The 26,432-nt window shown below is 39.9% G+C and overlaps 1 protein-coding gene across 5 annotated transcripts in view; it reads left to right on the forward strand.

Annotated features, from left to right (window-relative positions):
* The window catches only part of samd12 (sterile alpha motif domain containing 12), a 103,007-nt gene that overhangs the window by 68,882 nt on the left and 7,693 nt on the right, over positions 1–26,432 (forward strand). Inside the window, exons 5-7 of one of the 5 annotated variants that reach the window (XM_060897004.1) lie at positions 8,174–8,243; positions 8,943–9,011; positions 15,652–15,762. The exons of 1 other annotated variant lie outside the window; for it this stretch is intronic. In XM_060897004.1, coding sequence (XP_060752987.1) covers positions 8,174–8,243; positions 8,943–9,011; positions 15,652–15,655 — 143 coding nt within the window. In that variant the 3' untranslated portion in view covers positions 15,656–15,762. Of the gene's footprint in view, positions 1–8,173; positions 8,244–8,942; positions 9,012–15,651; positions 15,884–26,432 lie in introns of those variants that run through there. 3 more of the 5 variants (XM_060897002.1, XM_060897003.1, XM_060897005.1) reach the window with 3 other exon arrangements.

Raw genomic sequence — 26,432 nt, forward strand, 5'->3', positions numbered from 1 at the left:
AGACTGATAGCTAGAAACCGATGGAGGCGAAGGGAGACTCCAGGGAAATACAATGCAATATTCCAACCAGTGGGTTCTGCCACACTGCCCCACGCAATTACAATATATCTGACAGAGATATTGAACTGAGATCCCCTGCCAGCCCAGCTGACGGCCCTGTCTTAGGCTGGATTTCCCTGAAAACAGCATCCGGATATTGCATTAACACTGAAAGAGCAGAGTCTGAAGACAGAACAGTATAGTCTGCTTGAGACCACTAAGGGACAGAGCACTAGACACTAGCACTAGACAGGGCGATGAAAAAAAAGTCAGCGTGATCCGGACTGATTATTGGTCAGATTGAGGAAACTTCATACGTGTAATGCAAATGAAAGAGAAGTATCATTAGATTAAATAGACGAAGAAAAGGAATAAGAGGAAGGACGGCTGAACGCTTTATTTTACCAGGCAGTTAGTCTCCTGTTAGACTCTAAGGTGTGTACATGACTTATAAAGTTGTATCTTAGCAACAGGCTTGAGCTGATTAATGATGCTGTCTTTTTGTGGATATTTAGTTGATTTTTTTTTTTATTACAAAAAAAACGTTCTTTTATAAAATCACACTGACTTTCAATTCATCGTTATTCAATGCAAATGATACGTTTTCCTGCAAGCTCAGGGAAGTGCACATAACTCGGAGTGAAACTGACATATTTCAGTTAACGATTCATTAATAAGTCATTAATAAAACAAACATTCTCAAACGAACATACACTTCATGCATTTTGGAAATTTTTATAGTATTGAGTATTTATATATAAAGCTTAGTCGTGTGTTTCATATTCTACTTATAATATTACATGTTTAAAGCTGCAGGAGTCCCAATATACCTTTATTTTTCCTATGTTGTGTTATTGCATTCTTGACTGTTAATAATCTCTAGCTAACTAGCAGACATTAAACTTGCGGATTTCTGACAAGATCTCTGAGAGGAATTCAGAGAGTATTCTTAACCTATAGCATATCCATGTGTACACACTAAAAATAAGTCTTTGCTAGTTGTCTCAAACACTATTGCAATTTTTTCAGCCTATTAAAATATTTGACTAGCCAGCTAGGTCATGCCGGTTAATTAAATGTTATGTGTTAAGTGTAGCAACGTTTTTAAGCAACTTTATCATTTCTGTATATAAGCCAAGATAAGTACTGTATATGTGAAACCCCATGATTATTCTCAGTCTAGAAACACTTTTATACACCAATCTGTGTCTTTTTGGGCAGAATTATTGAAGTGTTGATGATGGTTATGTACCGTGTTTCACTGGGTTATAAATATGAAGTGATATAGACCAAATTATGTTATACATAAGATAAAAAGTTCAGAAAAGTAACACAAATAAAATAAAAAGTGTGTTGTGCTGATGTTCATAAATCAGGCTGTAAAAATAGCTACATGCCTGGAAATGCCCTTATCCAGTGTTAGGGCAATAATTAAGAACTTTAACAGCTGTAAGGAACCTGCTTGGAAGAGGATGCAGGTGTATTTTGCCCACGCACATTCACAAGGGTGGTTAGTGAGCTACTGAAAAAATTTCTCCAGGGATAACAGTTGGTGGTTTGCAGAAGCTATGAGCATTTTGGGGTCATCAAATCTCCAAAACTGCAATTAGCTGCCAGCTTCACGCCAGCAAACTATTTGGAGGTGTGCCAGAAGAAAGCCTTTACTTTCATCTAACCACAAACTTAAGTTCAGTAGATGCTGCTGGGACTTGGCTCTGAGGAGAGTCAAAAATAAAACTTTTTTGGCAACAAACATTCCAGGTGGATTTAGAGTCATAAGATTGATGCTTATACAGAAAACAGCTTATTTACCACTGTTAAGGATGGTGGAGGATCTGTGAAGCTGTTTAATCAAACATCCTGGGAATCTTTGTTAGGATACATGGAATCAAGGTCTCATGCGTCTCATGCGTTATCAGAAGATCTTAAATGAAAACCACAGAACTACCACATCCCACATTATATATATATATATATATATATATATATATAAACAGATGTATAACAATTATTGGTACCTGTGTATACACTGTGTATTTAGTGCTATGTGCACCTTCTATTGTCCAACATAACATTCAGTCTTCTGATTTAATTATTGCTGAGCTTGGAGAGTACAGAGCAAGGATTCCTGAGGGGAGGGAGAGGGAGCGAGAGAGGGGGGGAGAGGGAGCGAGAGAGAGAGCGTTTGTCCTTCAAATAAAGGTTTTATTTTTTAATGTGGAAATTATGCACAAGGAGAACCTCACATTTCCAAAGGGTTCCAATACATTTGGAAAAAAAAATGGCTGTCTGCACTTGCTTAGAAATAATAACATATATCTATCAAGATTAGAAATAAACATAGACAAACTCTATGCATCTTGAATCAATCTGATGATGACTTGTTTCCAGGCACCAAATGGTCGAATACATTCTATTTTTAACATTTTATAATTTCTTTAAATATGTGTGCTTTAGTGCAGAAGGGTCACACAGACCGATTGTGTAGTGAAGCTCTGGCAGCGTTAAGCATGCGCACTAAGTCTCTGATCGACTCAGTCAGAACAAAAGCCCAAGGTCTTGCTCTTCCAACCTGTTCACCACACATAGAGACACAAAGTAAACTAAGGAGCTGAACAGTGTGAAGCCATTAAACCCCTTTGCCAATATCCACATGCTCTTGCCTCCAGCTTTACCTGCAACTGGGTTGAATAGAGGAAGCTGGATCTGGAACAAGTGCATGAAAATAGCAATGGTGTGCTGCTATATAGGATGTGACATATTGCATGGTGACATTTATGTTCCTCTGTTAGAAACTGCTGTGCTAAGAATAATATAGATCCAACACCGCTTTTCTGGTGTACATACTGTATATTATTAAAATAGGTCCTGCAAAGGTTGCATGGGTTTTCTGTTTCTTTTACACCGATGCTAAATGTAGCTAACTAAGAAGCAATGCCATCTACTGAGTGTAAGAGCAGCGGGTATTTAAAGATCTACTGTAGCAGTTATTTTAAAACCTGGCCACTGTTAGGCTGATTTGCTTTATTATTGATTCAACTGGGAAAAAAATATTTTTTAAGGGAAATTCAATTCAATTTTGTTTGTATTGTGATTTTAACGATGAACTTTTTTTTTTTTTGCTAAAAAGGAGCTTTAGAGAAATGTAAAAATTCAGAATATAAATGGAATGATGGATGATATGGTTCTAGGTGAAGCCCTTTCAGATGGACAAACACTTTATTATAATGTGGGATGTGGTATAAAGTGTTGATCTATCAATCAGAAGTTTGTGAGTTCAAATCCCAGGCGCACCAAGCTATCCCTGCTGGGCCCATGAGCGAGGCCCTTAAGCCTCAGTTGTATAAAAATAATAATAATAATTGCTCTGGATAGGTTTGTCTGATAAATACCGTACTGTATGATACCATAAAATGTAGAATATTTTGTTAATTAAAACAGCAGCGCTGTTTGGAAAGTTTTTTTGACAGTTCCTTTATTAAACATTGTGTTCTGTACATATCTGTGGCTCTCACATAAGCAGAAGTCAGGTCAAAGATCTCTTGCGTTGTAATACTGATACACTGTGACACAGCTGTGCTACTGACCGAGGCTCAGCTTCTCCTTATTCGTGCTTATCTTTTAGTTTTGCCCAACTGACCACTGCTCTCAAACATAAGGTCGATGCTCTCAAATCTATTAACATTCTATTTATTCTTTTGAGCTCGGTGCCTGGAAATTATGAAATGTCAACGGTGGATGTTTTTCTAAGGGTTGCGAGAAATTACTCGCGAGAACCTGAAAGAAAACATTCAGCGTTCACCTTTATAGGGACCCCTGTATGCGAATAAGGAACGTGTCTAATCAGCCAGTCATGCTGCAGCAAAATAAAAATGGAGATACAGGTCAAATGATTTGAGTTATGTTATCAACTATCAGAATAAAGATAAAGTGTGATCTCTGTGGCTTTGATCATGGTATGGATGTTGGGACCAGATGTTTACACAGATGGTGCAAAAAACTAAAACATTGAGTGAGTGAGCGATAGTGCTGTGGGTAGAAACGAGCTTATCATGGACACAAGGTCCCTAAAACGGAGCAGCTGAAGATTAGGAAGCAAAGTCATGGTCATTTTCAAATTTTTAGTTGTCCTGATGTGGTCTTTTGCTGTTGTAAATCATCCACCTCAAGGTTTGATGTGTATCCTGAAATGCTGTTCTGCTTGTACAGAGTGTTTATTTGAGCTGGTCAACCTGTCTGTTTATTCTTTAGTGATTTCTCAACAGGGGGCACGGTGGCTTAGTGGTTAGCACGTTCGCCTCGCACCTCCAGGGTTGGGGGTTCAATTCCCGCCTCCACCTTGTGTGTGTGGAGTTTGCATGTTCTCCCCGTGCCTCGGGGGTTACCTCCGGGTACTCCGGTTTCCTCCCCTGGTCCAAAGATATGCATGGTAGGTTGATTGGCATCTCTGGAAAAATTGTCTGTAGTGTGTGATTGTGTGTGAATGAGAGTGTGTGTGTGTGTGTGCCCTGCGATGGGTTGGCACTCCATCCAGGGTGTATCCTGCCTTGATGCCCGATGACGCCTGAGATAGGCACAGGCTCCCCGTGACCCGAGGTAGTGCGGATAAGCGGTAGAAAATGAGAGAGTGAGAGTGATTTCTCAACAACATTTACAGCATTTAGCAGATTCCCTTATCTCATTTTATATTGCAATGGGCCTAGCAGTGGCAGCTTGGCGGACCTGGGGTTCACAACAACTCCGAATGGTAGACCAACACCTTAACCACTAGGCTACCATTTCTCCAGCAGCAGGTGTTTCAACCTGCAGACTCTTGGTTTTCACCCCATTCTGTGTAAACTCGAGACTGTTGTATATAAAAAAATTCAAAGCTCATCTGGTACTAAGGATGAGTAAGGATGATACTAAGTCACAGACGTTTCAGATGTTTGACGTGAACTGACGCTCTTGAGCTGTAACTGCATGGGTTTATGCATTATGTCCTGCAACACAATGGGCTGATTAGATAACTGCATAAATGAGCAGGTGTTTCAATTAAAGTCTACAATGAATCCATAGTTTGATGACAATTTGATCTTTTTGATTATTTTCATAACAGGTCATTTTCCTGGCTTTGTTTTTTAAGTCTGTCTGATATTAAAGTGGTGAAAATGTTTAAAAGATTTCATTAAAATTCTAAGTGCAAATGAAGATCTGAAAGCTGATTCAGAGGGTAGCGTAAATGAACGAAATAACAATTTAGCCCATTTTGTTAGATTTTTTTTGTGCATTTGCAGTGTCATCAGTCACGATTTCGCAAATTTCTTTCTCCTTGTAAAATTAATATATAGTTATTTTACGATTAACGTGGAAAGAAAACCAGTGCAATTCCCTTCTATATAAAACGCACATCTATTTATTTTTCACTCGTCTGACAACCTTTTATCTGCGTCACACATGGCGCACGGCTCCACATACATCTGACACGTTTTACTTTACTTCTCCGGAGATCTCTTGGCAGAGCCGATCGGCCCTATAAGCTCACTACGCAAGTTGCGTAGGGCCCCGCAAATTACGCAAGGTCCCGCCTCCCCCTGCCTCATTTTACAGCGCGTGTTAATGTTTACTGTGTAGATGACAATATGAAGCGGAGCTATTCATCTGGCCATGAAAAGAGAAAAAAGAAACAAAATGAGAGTGAAATGTGAGAACAGCAATCAGGTAAACTTGTGTTCTCTTCAGGTTTGATGTCAGCAAGAGCAAATAACAGTGAAGTTAAGTTTATGTGATTCTGTCTCTAGTCTCTATCTGACTAGCTAAATTAGCTGTGCATTGCTGCCGGTGCATCTCTTGGCCTGTCTGTCTGTCACACAACAATTTTTTGCGTGAACATTCGCGTGAATAAACGCCCAAGGGCAAAGGAGTTTATAAACGGCAGCTCGATGACCGCGCCGCGCGTGAACATGCGTTTATATGCGCGTGTAATCGTGCACGAAATGACACACGTGCTTTCCAGCAGCAACATCTGTGTGGGGACCAGTACAAAAAGTAGCGTGATAGCACTCCTAAATGACAATGTTTATAGTCTCCCATTCAAGGTTACAACAACGTTAATGCAATATGGAAACCAGTGGATTTACATTGGAATGAGCATAATGCCATGTCAATATGAATGCACATCACTCAGTAAATAATAAGGTAGGAGGGCCCCTTAGCAGAATTTTGCTTAGGGCCCCAGGGAGGTCAGGATCTGTTCTGTCTCTTGGAAACAATGAACTCACACGAGCACCTCATTTTCTTATTGTTTTTATCTCGCTGCTTTGTGTCTGATGTCATTTCCACAGTTATTCTTTCTCAGTCACCTGGAAGGTTCCCAATAATCTTGCATGCAATTTTTCCCAAATGAAACCTCTTGACATTTTGGGATAGGAGAAAACCAGGGGCTTAATTATTCTGTATTTCCGAAATTAAAGTATTCTTACCGTGGATGATCCTCCATCCAAACTTTGTGAAATCCTTTGTTCTCTGTGACTTTGAGATGGTTTGTAGATGGTTTCAGCTCCTGCAGGAGACTCTCTGGAGTGTAGAGAGGACACAGATGGGTAATGGGTAGTGTTAAGGTGCCCTAGCTGCTCATGGACCCTGAACGGAATGTATATATTTAAAATACACAGATTTTGAATGTGCTTTCACATACCTTAAATATCAAAGTGGTTTTATTGAACACACAGAGCAGTCTTATGACACTGGAATCTTGACAAGAAGGTGAGTTTGAATTAAATATAAATAAAAAAGATTTTTTCAGATTCAAACGTGCATGCTTTAACAGCTTCTTTGTCTCATGTCACACTCCACATTCAGAACTTTGTATTTGCACTCAGTATTTGTACTGTTTAGAAGTAGTTCTGATTTTTTGTTATCTAGCTTTCCGGGGATAATATTTCACAGAAATGTAAAAAAAAATAATAATTTTATTACTATCTACAAAGTAAATGAAGCCCATTTCTGCTCTCATATGTGCTTATTCATCAGTATCTATAATATGAAGGTGTTATCTTCAACCACTAAAAATTCAAAAGGGAAAAACATCCCGAGTTACAGCCAGAAAATCATTTATTTGCTTATACTGATTGTTTAGGCTTCATGTGGCTAGATTAACTTACTTTAGTCCTTAGTTTTGTGTTGTTTTATGTAGCACCATGGTCCTGGAGGAACGTTGTTTTATTTCACTATGTACTCCATCAGCTATATATATATGGTAAAATGAACAATTTTAGCTTCGTGGCTTAATCGAAAATGTCCCATAACTCGATTTCCATTCCAACAGTTCAATGGAACACCAGAATACTGGTAAAAAAAAGTAAAAATATTTCCAATGTGATAAAGGTGACGGTGATTCGACGACAACGTTATTAAACAAAACGCAAGTGGGAGAAGCTACAGAACCATGAAGACCTTAAACAGCCTTGTCAGTGCTATTGGTTTGATAATATTCAGGTGTCCTTGGAGACTTTGTGTTTTACTGCTTAATGTTTATATTATTATGTTCTTAAATATATATATGGTGGGAAGGCCAGGCTGCGATGTGGCTCATCTGGAATGCGTTTGTGTTGTAAATTAAAGGAAAGCAATGACATGGGAAATGGTTACTCTTGTACCTCGATCTTCTTTAAGGTGAATTTTAATGAAACTTAAACACCAGAAAATGAGGATGCAGACACTGATGGCAGTTTATGTGTGCAGATCTAGGAGTTGGGACTGTTAGCACTAGTCTGTGTTTGTGCTACTCTACTCTATGGGGATCGTACAAGCGTGTGTATATTTACACTGTCTACATTCAAGCCCAAGAGTGTATACCATAGAGGGGCAGGCATATGAACAAGGTGTGCTCAATATGCAGGCTGTAGGTATTGTTCACTCTGCTTCTTTCTTTCGTTTAATTTGTGCTTTTCTGTGTTTCAATTACCTTTGCCTGGAGGGTGGGACATGGGTGCACAGGGAGGTATTGGAAAGGGACTGAGGGTCATTAAGAAAGGAAAGAGATGCTTTGATCCCTTTTGTCTGCCCTTGCCACATGCAAAAGCAATTAAAAAGTGGGTGTATATGAGTGTGACCAGAACTGTTCTGACATGGCTTTCATTATGATTGTTTACAGCTGGGGTTAGAGAGTTCCCTCTGCACTGGGAGCCTGCGTTCCTGTTAAACCCCATTACTGCATTCAAATGGTAACCTCGCTCACTGTCCTCAATCAAACACTTCACTTTCAGTGTACATATACATACACACATACATACATACATACATACATACACACATACATACATACATACATACATACATACATACATACATACATACATACATACATACATACACACACACATACATACATACATACACACACACATACATACATACATACATACATACATACATACATACATACATACATACATACATACACACACACATACATACATACATACATACATACATACACACACACATACACACATGCATACATACACACATACACACACACACACATATACACATACATACATACACACATACACACACATACACTCTTACATACACACATACATACACACATACACAAACATACATACATACACACATACACACACATACATACACACACATACATACATACATACATACATACATACATACATACATACATACATACATACATACACATATACAGGCACAAATCCCTGGGGGGAACAGGGCAACATGCTCCCCTCCTTGTCTGAGGGGTTTCCTCTTTTAATATATCACTACAAACCTAAATATGTGCATTTACATAATATAATAATATGTACTATAGGCACTTGTGCAAATTACAAATGCAAAACAATGTGTTTAAGTTTTACACAATTTTGTCCCCCTCTGACTCACAGTGGTTTGGTCCATTGTCTGCTATCCCTGTGCTCACACACATTAGCTGTGGCTCAGCTATGGCTGACCGAGTAAGTAGTTACTTTGCTAATATACATTTAAATCAGCGGATATGTTAAATACGTTTCTTCATTTCTATCACTCAGCAGAATAACACACATTTACATTTGAATGAATGAATTTTGTTCGCTCCGTTACCTCACCGTTTACACAACAACTGCAAAACATTAGAGATCTGCTTTCACAGTTAAACTCAATCTTATTAAGCTTTAGATCAGTAAATGGGTGTTGCTTCTCTTCTACTACTGTAAAGGGCTAACAATAACTAACGATAACGACGTGAGCGTCCACACTGATAAAAATGGATATCGATATTGAAATGTTTGTGTGTTAGAAGTTTAGCTTTAGTTTTAGTGTGCTACACAGCTATAAGTTTAATTACACAATACATTACAGTTAATGAATAGCTTATTAGCTTTTTTTCAATGTATACATGTACAATATATAATTTATTGGACTTATTTAAATGTCATTATTTAAGTTGCCCTATATTTGATGGCATAATTGTCCGTAACTTGTTTTGAGAAAAATTAAATGAAATAAATATTCTTGATGAATATTTTGGTTGATTTATTGAAGTATTTCTGCTTTTAGAACTGTACTATTTTTTTGTTGCCCTCAGAAATTGCTCACGTTTTTCTATTTATTGTCCCCCAATAGAGAAATGAAATTTCTACACATACATACATTTCATTTACGGCATTTACCTCGCTTATACAGCTGAGCACTTGAAGGTTAAGGGCCTTTAGGGGCCCAGTAGTAGTAGCTTTTGGTGGAATTGGTATTTGAACTCATGACCTTCTGATCAGTAGTCCACCATCTTAACCACTGAGCTACTACTTTCCCTGGGCTACATACACACTCACATGGCCAGACTTTACACCATTCAAACGTTCACTCTTCTTCCAGGACACACATGTTCATTTAACATAAATGTCAGGATGTGTTGTGTAATAAGTCACACATACAATACAGTTACAGTATTTGGAAAAAAAAACTCTTCCAACTAAGCAGGTATGGGTTAAGGGACTTGCTCAAGACCCCAACAGGAGCAGATTTTGAACTCACAGCCTTCCACTCAGTAGTCCATCCATTTAACAACCATCCATACCACTGCCCCTAGATTAGGCAGTATATCTGGTGAATTTGGTGGACTTGAATCCAGACATCTTTATCAAATCTTCAAATCTGCTTTATTTGTTGTTTTTGTTGTTGTTGTTGTTTTTTTGTCAGCAATTATACTTCTACTTCAAGCTGTATTGATGCTTTACTACTCAGACAGGAGGAAAAGAAAAATCTATGAAAACCTGTGAAAAAGATTCACTTTCTGACCTGATGTCTTTAGCCATGTAGCTAGTCTCTGGTCTGATATCATTCAGCCTTCAACTAAATAATTGACATAAATGCATCTGACTGACTGCAGAAGGTTCGTTAAACTCTAGCTTGTTTTTTACCACTTTGGTTTACTAGGATCATTTGCCTTGTCACATCCCGAAACACAGCTTACCAGTGGTGGCACCAGCTCCTGATAACATCCCAAGAATTGTTGCAGCTCACGTGACCGGTTTATTAATTTCCCCAGTAATTTCTCTTGCATTCACAGTTAAACACTTGTAAACAGGGCTTTCCTGATCTGATAGACTTTTCCCTTACACCCTGCTCATTAGGAGTATGATTAAAAGAGCGTAACATAGAGAGCTGATGGTATTCCAGAGTTGTCGACCACAAAGAAGGGTTGCCATTGGTGAAGCGGTTATTTATGCTGAATGCTAAGCACAATCTCACTGTGCCAATTTAATTCTGCTTTGCCGGGGCAGGCTGTTTATTTTTCACGAGCTAGATTAGAATATAAATGCAGGCATCAGTAAATGACCTTTAAAGCAAGGAAAAATTCAACACCCTGGCATGTGTGAAGCCACTTGGTCTCTGCAGGACTACAGTAGATGTAGGAAAAAAACCTGTTTACTGATCTTCACGTTAAAGACAGTGGAGAGAAGACGGTGACGGGTGATGAGGATGATCTCTTATCTGTCCACCATCACTGGAAATGTCATCAGTCTCTTAGGTCTGACTCATCCCTTTCTCTGAGTTAACCTTTCAGTTTCTCTTCCTTCTAGACAGCTTTTCCTCAACAGGGTATCTCGAGCTGCAGAGGTAGAGGCGGAAAATACTATTAAAAGCATAGAAAGTGGCAGAAAAGGTAGTTTTGTGGTGTTTGGTTCCTTAACACTGAGATTTCTAGACCCTTTTCTGTCACTGGTGCATGGTTACTTTTGTCAGACATCATTTGATTTATAATCACATCCTCCAGTGTCACTCAAATGAGGATGAGGTTCCCTTCTGAGTCTGGTTTCTCTTAAGGTTTCTCCTCTTCCATCTAAGGGAGTTTTTCCTCACCATCGTCGCCTCAGTCACCTCAGGCTCGTTCATTAGAAATAAATACAAATACTTTTTCTTTCTTTCTTTCTTTCTTTCTTTCTTTCTTTCTTTCTTTCTTTCTTTCTTTCTTTCTTTCTTTCTCTCTCCTTTTCTTTTCTTTTCTTTTCTTTTCTTTTCTTTACTTGACTTTTCTTTCTTTCTCTTTTTATTTTCTTTTCTTTCTTTCTTTCTTGCTTGCTTGTTTTCTTGCTTTCTTTCATTCTTTCTTTCTTTTTCTTTCTTTTCTTTTCTTTTCTTTCTTTCTGCAAACACATTTAAATATGTCTAATATTAATCTTGAACTTTATAGTATATACATTTTTCTATAATATTAAACTTTCTGTATTATGTGTCTTATGTTCTGTAAAGCTGCTTTAAAACAATGCCCATTGTTAAAAGTGCTATGCAACTAAAATTGAATTTAAATTTGAATTTGTAATATTTTCTTTTTACTACAGAGGCACCCTTTTGCAATAAAATAAAATGTTTTATTCCCAAAGAAAAAAATCCAGGCTAACATAGTACAAGCCAGCATGCAGTCACAATATCCGATGACACCCCAACAAAGTCACTGAATTCATTTACTTTTATAAGATGTGTGCAGCATTATAAATGTGCCCACTCCAGGCACTCAGTTCCCTATAAAAGAGCTGCTGCGTTTCGACTGTGTTGTAACTGTATGTTTTCAGCAGAAGGAGAACGACTTTAGTAAACACCATAACTCCAAAAGTAATAAAATACGACAACCTTTAGTTTTCATTGAATAAAACATTTCCCATTTTGTTGTTGAAAGTCGCTACGGATTTTATTCAGCTAAATTGATGATTGCTTGATGATCCTCGGGTCATTCGTTCTTTTTTAGTAAATAGCGTATGCAGGTCATTGTGTGGCTGGATTCAGAGCCCATACTGGGAACACTATAGTATATACACGCACAATGGACTTTTTTTATAAACTTTCAGAACTGTCAGCAGTTTAGAGGTGCTAATACACATACTAGACTGTTTAGGAGGAAACCAGAGAACCAGGAGGAAACCCTACACACACCGTAACCCGAGCTCACAGTAAACTGTAAGGTGCCAACACTTCACCGCTTCACCATGGAGTAAATCATGAGCTGCACATGCTCAGAAATCAGATATATTATAATTATATTTGTATAATTCGAATGCTCATTAATATTATTGTGCAAAGTGTAAATTTTGCTACAGAATGAACACTGCACTGGCGTCAGCCGTGTAGGTCTGTGCTGGAACAATGTGGAACGATGTGTGTGTGTTCATGACACTAACCCAGCATCCTGAAAGCCTTAGACCACCTGGATATAATGAGCTAGGCAGGATAACACCCTGATGAATAACACCCCTTCAAAATATGCATTTGAAGAAGAACATGAGTGTGTATTTTTTGTGTGGCTGAATTAAAGAGCGTACATGTTGGAAAGAACGAGCGTACGTGTTGAAAGAAAGAATGCTTGTGTGTGCAGAGTTGTGTGTGCTGCAAATGATAAAACTCTGCTTTGTACCATACTCATTTCCCAAATGCATGATTCTTTCTTTCTTTCTTTCTTTCTTTCCTTTCCTTTCCTTTTCTTTTTTCCTTTTCTTTCTTTCTTTTTTCCTTTCCTTTCCCTTCCTTTACTTTTCTTTCTTTTTTCCTTTTTTTCTTTCTTTCCTTTCTTTCTTTCCTTCTTTGTTTCTTTCTTTCTTTCCTTTTTTCTTTTCTTTCTTTCTTTCTTTCTTTCTTTCTTTCTTTCTTTCTTTCTTTCCTTCCTTTTTTCTTTTTTTTCTTTCTTTCTTTCCTTCTTTGTTTCTTTGTTTCTTTCTTTCCTTCTTTCTTTTCTTTCTTTCTTTCCTTCCTTCTTTCTTTCTTTCTTTCTTTCTTTCTTTCTTTTTTCTGTCCCTTCCTTTTCTTTCTTTCTTTCTTTCTTTCTTTCTTTCTTTCTTTCCTTCTTTGTTTCTTTCTTTCTTTCTTTCCTTCCTCTTTTCTTTCTTTCTTTCTTTCTTTCTTTCTTTCTTTCTTTCTTTCTTTTTTTCTTTCCCTTCCTTTTCTTTCTTTCTTTCTTTCTTTCTTTCCTTTCCCTTCCTTTTCTTTCCTTCCCTTATCTTTCTTTCTTTCGTTCTTCCTTTCTTTCCCTTCCGTTTCTTTTCTTTCTTTCTTTCTATCTTTCTTTCTTTCTTTCTTTCTTTCTTTCTTTCTTTCTTTCTTTCTAGAAGCCATTACTTTCCCATCTTCCTACTGTGGTAATAAGTAGCAATCTCATAAACTTTATGATGGTTTGAATCAACTTTTCTGAGCTAAGAAAACAAAAGAACATCATAAAGCCCCCAAAGGAATTACGCTCCCAAGGGAGATGCGAAAACAAATCTGTTTAGAGAGAAATCGAGGGGAAATGTGTGCCGAAACCCCAAGATAAAAAGTCTCTCTCACTCTAATTGCTTTTGTCACCAAAGTCTTTTATGATGTAAAGCCCACACATTTCTGAGAACCCTCTGTAAACCATTTGGGGAGTCTGTATAAAAGGTTCATTGGTAGAAAAAAAAAAACACACCCTCAACCAATGGCTATAAATGTCAAGAGACATTTGGTGAGATTGCAGCACTCAGATGTGAAGTTTCAGCCAGTTACTGCAATAACCTAAAGTGCCACTCTAATTGCAGCTTGGCCAGAAGATGGTTTGCCATTTTGAACATTCTGCATCAAGCTGGGAGAAGAAAAACCTTTCTTAAACGCTTGTCACGGCAGCCTCTTCCATCCTCTCGAAAACCTTGATTAAGATCTCCAGTGGTGGCTGCAATTACAAAAGCCTGAACAACAAGATTTGTCAGAAGCGGCGAGCCCAGACAAGTCCATTTTTCATGAACAGACCCGTGTGAACAATGAGGTTCTGGGTATCATCTAACAGAGTGTCTGCTTTGTCAGCAGCTGTCCTGCTGTCCTGATAATGAAATAACTCTAGTGTGTCTGCAGGTCCATTAGGTATGAAGTTTCTGTTTCTGTCAATGAAACGTATGGAGACATTCAGTTATGAGCTGTCCAGAAAAAGGTAGAATGTTTAACCTTGCAGCTGACTACAGAATTCCTTCAGGCAGGCTGCTATCTGCGAAATAGGCATGAGTCATTTCTCCTGCTATCGGGTTTGTCTTGGATTGCATGTCAGACAACGTGTCTATTTTTATTTGACTAAACTTTGAAAGCAGCTTCTTGGTGAAAAGCTGAGAATGACGAAGAGTTATTCATTTTGGTCAAGGTTGCAAAGATCAGGAGTCTGTCCCTAAAACACTGGGTGGGAAAACACCCTGGATGGGATGGGACATTTTTCCACATGGAACCACTCACACAAGTTCAGACACTCATTAACATTTAGCATAGCTTTTGTGTACAGTCCCACATGGACATGGTAAGGTCATGTGAACGCCCAGACATTACTCCAATCTCTGGACCCTGGAGCTACCTGCTGCACTGCTGAGTAAATACTCTCCGGTGCATGACTCAAAAAGCCCACTTTCTAATTTTCTCTGGCTTTTCTGACAAGTTCATACATAAATGCCACGGATATAAGCGGAGGTGTGTTTGCCACTGTGCACATGGCGGACTGTTGCGTTCCTGAGCTGTGAAGACAATTTAATTTTCTCCTCCCCTAATGAAGAATGAAACCTTTGCAGTTTTTTTTTCCTTCCGCACTGTGACCACCTGTCCTCACCTTTACTGGGTGCAACCGAGGGGAAAAGACAACAAGAGACCTGTGGTGAAAAGTGGATGATGACAAATGATATTTGTAAACCGTGGATAGATAAAAATACAGCACACGTATGTGTCGACACACTTCACACACGGATAACCGTGTGGCAGCATCCCAGCTTAAAACCTAATATTTCAATTGATTTACCTTCTGCAGTGTTGAGTTGTGTTGTGTGTGTGGATCTAATGGGCTTGGTCTGTTGTGCTGTTCAGTACAGTATGCTTTGTGTCAGGGCTGATTAGAGAGAGAGAGAGAGAGAGAGAGAGAGAGAGAGAGAGTGCCAGTGCTAGTCTACATCTCCTGGCTTGCCCACATCTGTTGTCTTGTGTGGTTAGCTGTGTTTGGAAGCGAAACTTAAATCCCGTGAATGAATTGGCTTATTTGTTGGACTTGTTTGTTGCTGCATGTTGGATTTCTTTTTGAAGAACGATTAAACACAACTGACTCATTTCCCTTTTGTGTGCTTTCCCCCTCCTCATCTTCTGTTACAGCTGAAGTGAGAAACATCAGTGACTCCCGCTTCCCACGAATGGAACGGTTATTGCAGACGTGTAAAGAGAAAATTGTTTTCACATTCGATCACGGCTTCACTGAGTTTTCCCAGAGCACCTAGCAGTTTTTAATTGTAAGAGATAACTGGGACACTTCCTTTGTGCTATCTCTCACTTTCTGTCTCTCCCAGAGTCTCTCGTTCACTCAGTGTTTCTCTCTCTCCCTCTCTCTCTCAGGGTCTCTCATTCACTCTCTGTGTTTCTCTCTCTCCCTCTCTCTCTCAGGGTCTCTCATTCACTCTCTGTGTTTCTCTCTCTCCCTCTCTCTCTCAGAGTCTCTCGTTCACTCTGTGTTTCTCTCTCTCCCTCTCTCTCTCAGGGTCTCTCGTTCACTCTGTGTTTCTCTCTCTCCCTCTCTCTCTCAGGGTCTCTCGTTCACTCTCTGTGTTTCTCTCTCTCCCTCTCTCTCTCTCAGGGTCTCTCGTTCACTCTCAGTGTTTCTCTCTCTCCCTCTCTCTCTCAGAGTCTCTTGTTCACTCTGTGTTTCTCTCTCTCCCTCTCTCTCTCAGGGTCTCTCGTTCACTCTCAGTGTTTCTCTCTCTCCCTCTCTCTCTCTCAGGGTCTCTCGTTCACTCTCAGTGTTTCTCTCTCTCCCTCTCTCTCTCAGAGTCTCTCGTTCACTCTGTGTTTCTCTCTCTCCCTCTCTCTCTCAGAGTCTCTCGTTCACTCTGTGTTTCTCTCTCTCCCTCTCTCTCTCAGAGTCTCTCGTTCACTCTCAGTGTTTCTCTCTCCCTCTCTTTCTCTCTCTCTCTCTCTCTCTCTCTCTCAGTTTTTCTCTCTCTCTCTTTCACTCTGTGTTTCTCTCTCTCTCTCTCTCTCTCTCTCTCTCTCTCTTTCAGGGTCTTCTTTCACTCTTTCACATTCTTCCTTTTCCTGCCATTTTTTCCACTTTATGTCTTTGTTTAGCAGACATTTGCTCTGTAAGTGAGTCATCATTTTTACCTTAATCCCCCTGGCCCCTGGTCAGAATTGCCATTTTTCCAGTACACAGTGGTGTGTTTGCTGAACTAACAGTTCATGTACTCATGGCTGTGGGAGGAATAAGGAGCAGCTGAGTTAGCCATAAAGATACATCTCTTCATGATTCAGAAGCAAGTGGGTGTCTGATCAGGCAACTTGTTTTATTAAATTTCAAAAAGTCCTGACTTCCTGAACATCGTAGAGCTGTGTGGGTTTTTTCTATGGTTGTTGTACCAGTGAGTGTGATCACCCTCTCAAACTATTTCAGCCCTAGCTCTTTATAGAATGCACTCAGGTTGATGTCGTTGGCTGATGGTGACACTTTTTTCCGCTGATAGGAGGTGATGAGCAGCCGACATTTCAGAGAAGGAAGGAAGCAAGTCGTCATGGCGACATTCGGTCCCCAGAGTCCATATGCACTCTTGGTATTAATATTTATCATTTAGTTGCTTGGCAAACACTCTTGTGATGCGACCTACATAGTTGACAGTCGCTAATGTGATTCATAATGTACACAGAATCTAATGAGTGCTGATGGCTGTCCAAAAAGTTTGTGATCTCACTTCAGTTTTGAGGTTTGGGACCTTATTTTTGTGTACACTGTAAAGCGTACAAAAGTATGCAGCCACCTGACTATTACATCCATATGTACTCGCTAAAGTCCAGATTTATTCCTCTTTACTGTGATAATGTGCTCCACTCTTCTGTTCTCTTTTGTGAAGGTATTCGACTAGATGTTGGAGTGAGTCTGTGTGGATTTGTGTTCATTCAGCTACAAGAGCATTAGTGAGATCAGACACTGGTGATGTAAGAGGGAGGAGGTCTGGGGTTCAGTCAGTGTTCCAGTTCATCACAAAGGTGTTCAGTGGGGTTGAGTCAGAGTGATAGTGAGGAGGTCTGGGGTTCAGTCTGTGTTCCAGTTCAACCCAAAAGGTGTTCAGTGGGGTTGAGTTAGAGTGAGAGTGAGGAGGTCTGGGGTTCAGTCTGTGTTCCAGTTCATCACAAAGGTGTTCAGTGGGGTTGAGTCAGAGTGATAGTGAGGAGGTCTGAGGTTCAGTCTGTGTTCCAGTTCATCCCAAAGGTGTTCAGTGGGGTTGAGTCAGAGTGATAGTGAGGAGGTCTGGGGTTCAGTCTGTGTTCCAGTTCAACCCAAAGGTGTTCAGTGGGGTTGAGTCAGAGTGATAGTGAGGAGGTCTGGGGTTCAGTCTGTGTTCCAGTTCAACCCAAAGGTGTTCAGTGGGGTTGAGTCACAGTGAGAGTGAGGAGGTCTGGGGTTCAGTCTGTGTTCCAGTTCAACCCAAAGGTGTTCAGTGGGGTTGAGTCAGAGTGATAGTGAGGAGGTCTGGGGTTCAGTCTGTGTTCCAGTTCAACCCAAAGGTGTTCAGTGGGGTTGAGTCACAGTGAGAGTGAGGAGGTCTGGGGTTCAGTCTGTGTTCCAGTTCAACCCAAAGGTGTTCAGTGGGGTTGAGTCAGAGTGATAGTGAGGAGGTCTGGGGTTCAGTCTGTGTTCCAGTTCAACCCAAAGGTGTTCAGTGGGGTTGAGTCACAGTGAGAATGAGGAGGTCTGGGGTTCAGTCAGTGTTCCAGTTCATCCCAAAGGTGTTCAGTGGGGTTGAGTCAGAGTGAGAGTGAAGAGGTCTGAGGTTCAGTCTGTGTTCCAGTTCATCCCAAAGGTGTTCAGTGGGGTTGAGTCAGAGTGAGAGTGAGGAGGTCTGGGGTTCAGTCAGTGTTCCAGTTCATCACAAAGGTGTTCAGTGGGGTTGAGTCAGAGTGATAATGAGGAGGTCTGGGGTTCAGTGTGTGTTCCAGTTCAACCCAAAGGTGTTCAGTGGGGTTGAGTCAAGAGTCAGGGCTCAGTGAGGACACTCGAGTTTCTGCAGTTTGAAGAAGAACCACATATGGTTAGGATGGGATTTATACACCTGGTGTTCAGTGGGGTTGAGTCAGAGTGAGAGTGAGGAAGTCTGGGGTTCAGTCTGTGTTCCAGGTCAACCCAAAGGTGTTCAGTGGGGTTGAGTCAGAGTGAGAGTGAGGAGGACTAGGGTTCAGTCTGTGTTCCAGTTTATCTCAAAGGTGTTCAGTGGGGTTGAGTCAGAGTGAAAGTGAGGAGGTCTGGGGTTCAGTCTGTGTTCCAGTTTATCTCAAAGGTGTTCAGTGGGGTTGAGTCAGAGTCAGGGCTCAGTGAGGACACTCGAGTTTCTGCAGTTTGAAGAAGAACCACGGGGTAGGATGGGATTTATACACCAGCAGACCCAATCCAGAGAGACAATGAGTAAAATCACGTAATTTAAACTAAACTTGTCACCATTTCTGTTGTCCTTCATTTGCTTGCAGTATGCTTTCTATTATTTTTTAGCCATGTGGTGTACAGTCCTTTCTTACTCAGATCCTGGATAATTAGATTTAAACTGGAATTAAGTAGAATTTCCTGCCTCTTAAAAAACAAACAAAAAAGGGATGGGGTAGTTAAGGAAGAGGGGTTCTTGTAATCTGCCAAAATGACTCAGCCCAAATTCCAACACCCACACTCTTAGACAAATCCTTACTTTTTCCCAGACTAGTTGAGTGATGAATTGCTTTCTGCTTTAATTACAGGACCTTAGAGTTCAGTTCCCCAACAAGCCCTGGGTCGTGCGGTGCTCTAGAGGGAAAGCGCAGTGCAGCATTTTGAGATAAAGATACAATCTGATCTTTTTATCAGGAACTTGATTAGCTGTTAATATTACTTAATATATAATATTACCTTTACTGCCCCTAAGACATTGGGACATGTTTATAGATGTTTCCTGACTTAAACTCAAAGACTTGTTTACTTGTTTGATCATGACCTAGTTTCTTGTTGCTGATTAGATCTATTTCGAAATATAACATTAGCATTATCAAGGGGAAATGGGAAGCCCATCCATCAACCTTTAACAAGTTTGAGGATACAAAAATACGTTTTTGCTGATAAACCTTCGTCTCTTAAAGCTCTTAATCTTTTTTTTATATTCAATACTTCTTCATTTATTGCACTGTGTGCACCATCTGCACTGTCATTCTTTGTCAGTGAATATGAATAATATTAGACCAGTAATTTGGGAATCCACTGAAAAGAAAACATGGGGATTTTTCCCCCATAAGAGCAAAGGCATCTCACAGAGCCGAGTCATTATTCACCAATAAATCTCAAGGTTATGGAGATGCAGCATGCAGTCAAAACATTAGGATTCCTTCCTGGACCCATTTCCTGTCTGACATGGATCGCTGCCACTAAAAGTGCAGATTTGTCACATTTTAGGACTCTTTTGAGAGTTTTTTTTTCTTTCACAGATGTAAGACTAATGAGCTCACAGATTAGCTCAAGCCAGTTCACCCTGCTTTGCACCACTTAGTCTTACCATCCTAGCGAGAAGAAACTGTTGATTACATTTTTATTAATGTGTAATGTAATTGCTCCTGGCAAATAGAAAGTTCTGCAAAGGTGTGAATGATATTATTTTGCTTATCAAAGTGTTTTTTTTTTTCTAGCAGAGACTGAGAACAAAGGCACAACCTCAGTTCGTTACACAGCTTTGCTAATGTGATGTCATTAGCACAATATGTGGAGCTAATTCTGGGAGGAAACAGTAACGGGAGGTATGAGAGAGTTTTCTGATGATCTGGGTATGAGAGAAGCCATTTTCCAGGAGCACAATGCAGGCAGGCTTGTTCAGGCTAAATAAATTATCACGGGAGCTATTTTTACACTGAAATATAAATGCAGTAGTCCTCTGAGCAGGAGCTGAGAATCTATACTCAGAACCACATTAGGGAATACAACCTAGCCCTTATCTGTGTGCTCACACTTTCCACTTTCCTTGTTATCCGTTCCTGCATGCGCTCTACTGCATCTTCTAATGCCCTTCTTCTTGCAAGGGTATATTTCCTAGAGCATAATAACAGATTTGATTTGTAAATTTTATTTGTTATGTGTTATTGGAAATTGTGCATGGAATACAACGCAACTGGGTTTTGCTGTTGTAAGAAAATTTACCAGTATGTGGCACAATATTCCAAGTTGAATATTTTTGCAATAACGATATTTTGAGAACCTTTTATTCCTTTTACACTCCTGCAATTTGCCAATGAGTGTCATTTTTAATTAATTAAAGAATCACAATTTAATCACAGAGGGCACGGTGGCTTAGTGGTTAGCACGTTCGCCTCACACCTCCAGGGTTGGGGGTTCGATTCCAGCCTCCACCTTGTGTGTGTGGAGTTAGCATGTTCTCCCCATGCCTCGGGGGTTTCCTCCGGGTACTGCGGTTTCCTCCCCCGGTCCAAATACATGCATGGTAGGTTGATTGGCATCTCTGGAAAATTGTCAATTGTGTGAGTGAATGAGTGTGTGTGTGTGTGTGCCCTGCGATGGGTTGGCACTCCGTCCAGGGTGTATCCAGGCTCCCCGTGACCCGAGGTAGTTCAGATAAGCGGTAGAAAATGAGTGAGTGAGTGAGTGATTTATTTATAGTTGCAAAACATCTGCAAACTTTCCTCGAAACGAGATACTGTAGTTCCTCTAATAACTTACATTATAACGCCTGTAATCAGTCCTCTTAACAGCCTCTCATTAGACTGTCAACACTGACACTGACACTGGAGACTCCTTCCAAAAAAAGTGAAACCAATATTTGTTTTGTCTTTTCCATGTTGTCTCTAAAAGATGGATCATATAATATTAAATCTGTCTGGGTTGTTTATTTTCCTAAGATCAGGTCTATAATGGCTAGGTGAGTCCAGTATTTAAATGATTCCTGCACAGGTCATGAAGCTCCGCCCCCATGATCTTAGATGGTCCATATAAAGTTGTGCTCAAAAGTTTGCATACCCTGAAAGAAATTGTTAAACATTGACATTTATTTGGAAAATATAACTAATAATATATAACTAATATAGTTGTTTGACTCCTTTTTAAAGCCTAATGATAACTGAAATCACCTAAACAACCCTGATCAAAAGTTTACATATCCTTGATATTGTCACGCTGCAGGACAAAGGCGAGTGAGGATCCAAATGCAGTTGAAACGTTTTAATGAACCAAGACAAGAAGCAGATAACAGACAGGAAAAACTAGGCAACACACAGAGCTAACGGGAGACAGGAACACAAACATATAGACAACGACTAGCAACAGGGAAGTGAGCAAACAGAGTATATATAACTGACAGGAACCAATGACAAAGCAGAGACAATCAGAGACAAAGACAACACACCTGAAGGAGAGATGGAGTTCAATTAATGTCCGTGGTAACCAATGAGTGGTCGGAGCAAACAATTAACAACAGGGAAAGACAGCAGACAGAAACAGGGCAGAAACACAGACAGACTCATTACAGATATAGCCACATTATAAACACACAGGTTGACACACAGAGGTTTAAATGGCTATTAAATAGCAGTTTCCACACATGTGACTTATTGTAATTGTAATTAGTGTCTGTGCGTAAACAGTCAGTGAGTTTTCAGCTCATGAGATGATGCACTGACTTGGCTGGATACTGCACCACGGGGAAGACAAAAGTACTGCCAATGGACCTGCATAATAAGGTAGTTGAAATTTATAAAGCAGGAAAAGGATATAAAAAGATATCTCAACACTTGAAAATACCAGTCAGTGCTGTTCAACTCTGACAAAGAGGTGGGAAAAAAAGCGGTTCCGTTGATACTAAGTCAGGGTCAAGAAAATCCCACAAACAGTTTTGAGACAAATACAGTCTGGTCTGGAAAAAAATGCTCTTGTTCGGTTAAAGGAGCACAATAAGGAAGTACTGTACTTGAACACAAATGACCTGCATGCTCGAGTTGCCAGGAGAAAGCCGGTACTGCTCCCATGGCACAAAAAGGCTCACCTTCAGTACCCCAGATAGCACGTAGATACTGTAAACCACACAGCTTCTGGAACAGAGCTATTTGGAGTCATGAGACCAAAACTGAACTTTATAGTCACAACCAAAAACCCTATGTTTGGGGAGAAGTCAACATGACCAATGGTGAAAAGTACACCATCCCCACTGTAAAGCATGCTGGCTGATCTCATGTTTTGGGGCTGTGTGAGCTCCAGTGGCACAGGGAAGTTAGTAAAAAAAGGATGGCAAGATGAATGCAGCATGTTATCAAAAATTACTGGCAGACAATTTGCATTCTTCAGCATGACAGCTGCGCATGGGACGCTCTGGGATGTTTCGCCATGACATTGATCCAAAGCACAAGGCAAGGTTGACCCGCCAATGGCTACAGCAGAAAAAGGTGAAGGTTCTGGAGGCCATCACAGACTCCTGACCTCAATATCATTGTGCCACTTTGGAGGAATCTCAAATATGCAGTTTGTGCAAGATAACCAAAAAATGTTCAGTAACTGGAGGCATTTTGCCAAGAAGAATGGGCAGCTATACCACCTGAGAGAATTAGGGACCTCATGCACACAAAAGACTGCATGTCATCATTAACACTAAAGGGGGCAATACACCATATTAAGAACTAAAGGTATGCAAACTTTTGAACAGGGATTATTACCTTATTTTCCTTTTTGTTATGTTAGATTATTGTGCCATTCTGTTATGCCTTACATATTAACTTGTTTCCTATAAGAAATAAAATAAATTTGTTTTGCCTTCTCATAGCTTTTCTTTTAAAAATGGAATGGTACATATCTCTGGGTTGCGGATCAGGGTTCAAGCCCCAGTGCTGCCAAGCTGTCACTGTTGGGCCCTTAAGCAAGGCCCCTTAACCCTCACTGCTTCAGGGGTACTGTATCATGGCTGACCCTGCTTACTGACCCCAACCTCCAAAGTTGGGATATGTGGAAAAAAAAGCATTTCACTGTGCTATATTATAGTTTTGTATGTGTGACAAAACAAAGGCTTCTTCTATTCTATATCCATCATTCATTTATCCTTTACACTGCTTATCCTGCTGGGCCTCTGCAACTCTGGAAAATCACAGGAGACCTGGGGCCCAAGGCAGAGTACTCCATGGACTGGATGCCAGCCATCTCAGGGCACAATCACACACACACACGCACACACACTCCCTTAATGGTCCATATAGTGTCTATAAAATGGGTCCAAACACAAACAAGCATTTGAGAACAGCATTTAGTTTCCCAAACTTTTTATTTTATTTTGCCAAGACTACAGCTTAATTTGTTGCTTTTTTGTCATGTTAAACATATGTACCAGCTTATTTGCAAAAGTAAAGGTTTTAAAAAATTGTAAGTAATATCTATTGACTACGATCTCCTCTCTATGTTGTTACTACATACACTAAATGATAATATATTAAAACGAGTGCACTAACATGTCCGAGCCACTGTTATGGAAAATTAGTCAACCCCTTCTGACCAATCAGAACGTAACATTTATCAGCACTGTGGTATACACACACACACACACACACACACACACTCCACATATACTCCAGCATTCCAAAATAAACCCGATCAACATTTCTAACTCTCTCTGCAAAAGGTCTTGCTTTCTGATAATGGCGTCTAATAGGATTTAATGGAGTGCCGTTAATCACCAGCTGGAGGTCAGGATATGCAGGTTAATCATGAGAAAATAAAAGCGTAGTTTCAGTGGAAAGCAGTTATTTACCAGCATCAGACAAATCCTGGCTCCATGCACAGGCGACTACAGTAAGAACTGCACCAATAAATCACAGGAAGTAAAGCTTCCTCCTTCTCAGACCTGATTCCAGCTTCTGTCATCCCGAACTCCCTGAGTGTCAGCTTTTATTCTTCTCTCTTTGTTTTTGTTAGTGTTTACAATGAAGCTGGCAAATTAGGTTGCACTATGTACTCTCAGTTTTATCATAAATCCCATTTCTTTTAAACCTATTTATACAGCGGAGAACGTAACTCCAGCTCTTTGTTCGAGCCACGTTTCATTTCCTCGCTCCCTGCACCACACTCTCGCATGCTTAGTTTATGAGACAGGGAAAAGAGAAGAAGGAAGAAAATCGGCTAAGCTATAGAACTGTGGCTAAGGTGCGGTATTAACATTAGCATTTGCTGACCTGCTGAGTAAGGATTCAGAGTTTGTATTGTATTGATGGTATTTCAGCACATGAATACACACAAAATATAGAAACACTATTAAATAAATAATCATACGAATCATTGACGCTTCTACTGCAGAACCTATTTTTCACCCCTAAGCCCTACACTTTCTGTACATCATGGCTTCAACAAAAAGTGTGCACAGAACTGATACTGTGTACATGCAAATATATCTTGTTCTTAGTGCAAATGGCTTCATCATGCGTTTTTTGTTTTTTTTTTTGGCCTGCTGACATTATTATCGGGAGCTCTGGTATACAGGTATCAGTGGTGTTTTCCGGAAAACAGACACTTAAAGATGGAATATGAATCATTATTCATGACGTTCGATATATTCGGCTGCTAATACACGCTCACCGCTGACCACTGTACTCCTTCTCATTCAGGCAATTATGCAGTCAGCCAATCATGTGGTGGCAGAAGAGTCTATAAAATCATGCGAATACAGGACAGTTAGTGTTCACAGCAATCAGAGTATGGAGGAAAAGAAGCTCACTGGCTCGGTTGATGGTGCCAGACTAGCTGGTTTGAGGATTTCAGTAGGTGCAGATGTAAACGATAGCATCATATTCTTGTTCTTGGCTAATAGAAGTGGAATCTGATGTGGTCCTTTTCCTGAATGTAGCCTATTCTCTTCAAGGTTTGACATTTTGTGTGTTCTGAGATACGTTTCTACTAACGACGTTTGTAAAGAGTGCTTATTTTAGTGTCCAGACTGGTCATTCTGTCATCACTGTCAATTCTATTCACTAGCTGTTGTTAAGTAAACTCCAGAGACTGTCATACATCAATATCCCAGGAGATCAGCAGTTTATGAAATACTCAAACCAGCCATGAGTCATATGTGATATCAAATTTTTCCCCATTCTGTGGTTTGATGTGAACATGAACATGAACATAAACATCTGATCTGCATGACTGGATAATTCCCTCAACACTCAACACTACCTCAGCACTCTAGTTCCCTCCCACAACCTGTGATCATTTATCCCCCGAACGCCTGCTAGTGCTTACTCAGAGAGGCGTGAACTCCCTTTCCAGGACCTTCAAACTGACTTTGACATAAAAAATGCTTCATCACTTTAGTTTATCAGTGTTTTCTGTTATCTCTTTATTGTGTGTGTGTGTGCGTGTGTGTGTGTGCGTTTTTAATTGATCTTATTTTAATATGGTGGTTTAGATGCTACTGAAATCTCTCATGGTATGTATGGAGCTCTACACAGGAGAAAAGTGAGAAAGCTTCTTAGACACGAACAGCATACGGGTCATTGTGCACAAAAAATCAGGCTTCTGTGTAAAGTATTTCTGTATGTGAATAATGTTCCCTGGATATGTATCAAACTTTAAAACTCTTTTCCCAACTTTAAATCCAGCCCTGTGTGAACGAATAAAACCTACAATTTTAACGGACAGTGAAGCTTTTTTAGCCGTTAAATCTTATTCTGTTTTATTCTATTCTGATGAAGCTGTGTGCTTGTTTCCATTCGAGGACAAATGACGAGCTACTTATTAAATCAAGCTAGGTACCTAAGCGCTCTCTCTCTCTCTCTCTCTCTCTCTCTCTGTCTCTCTCCCCCCAGTTTTTTTAACCCTTTAGAAACACACTTAATAATTAAAATTGCAGCTTGAGGGAAGAAAAGCAAAAACTCTAGCATATCTGTTTACTGTTTATCTGTAAATA

Source organism: Tachysurus vachellii, chromosome 21 (genome assembly GCF_030014155.1).
Source record: "Tachysurus vachellii isolate PV-2020 chromosome 21, HZAU_Pvac_v1, whole genome shotgun sequence".
Taxonomy (NCBI): Eukaryota; Metazoa; Chordata; class Actinopteri; order Siluriformes; family Bagridae; genus Tachysurus; species Tachysurus vachellii.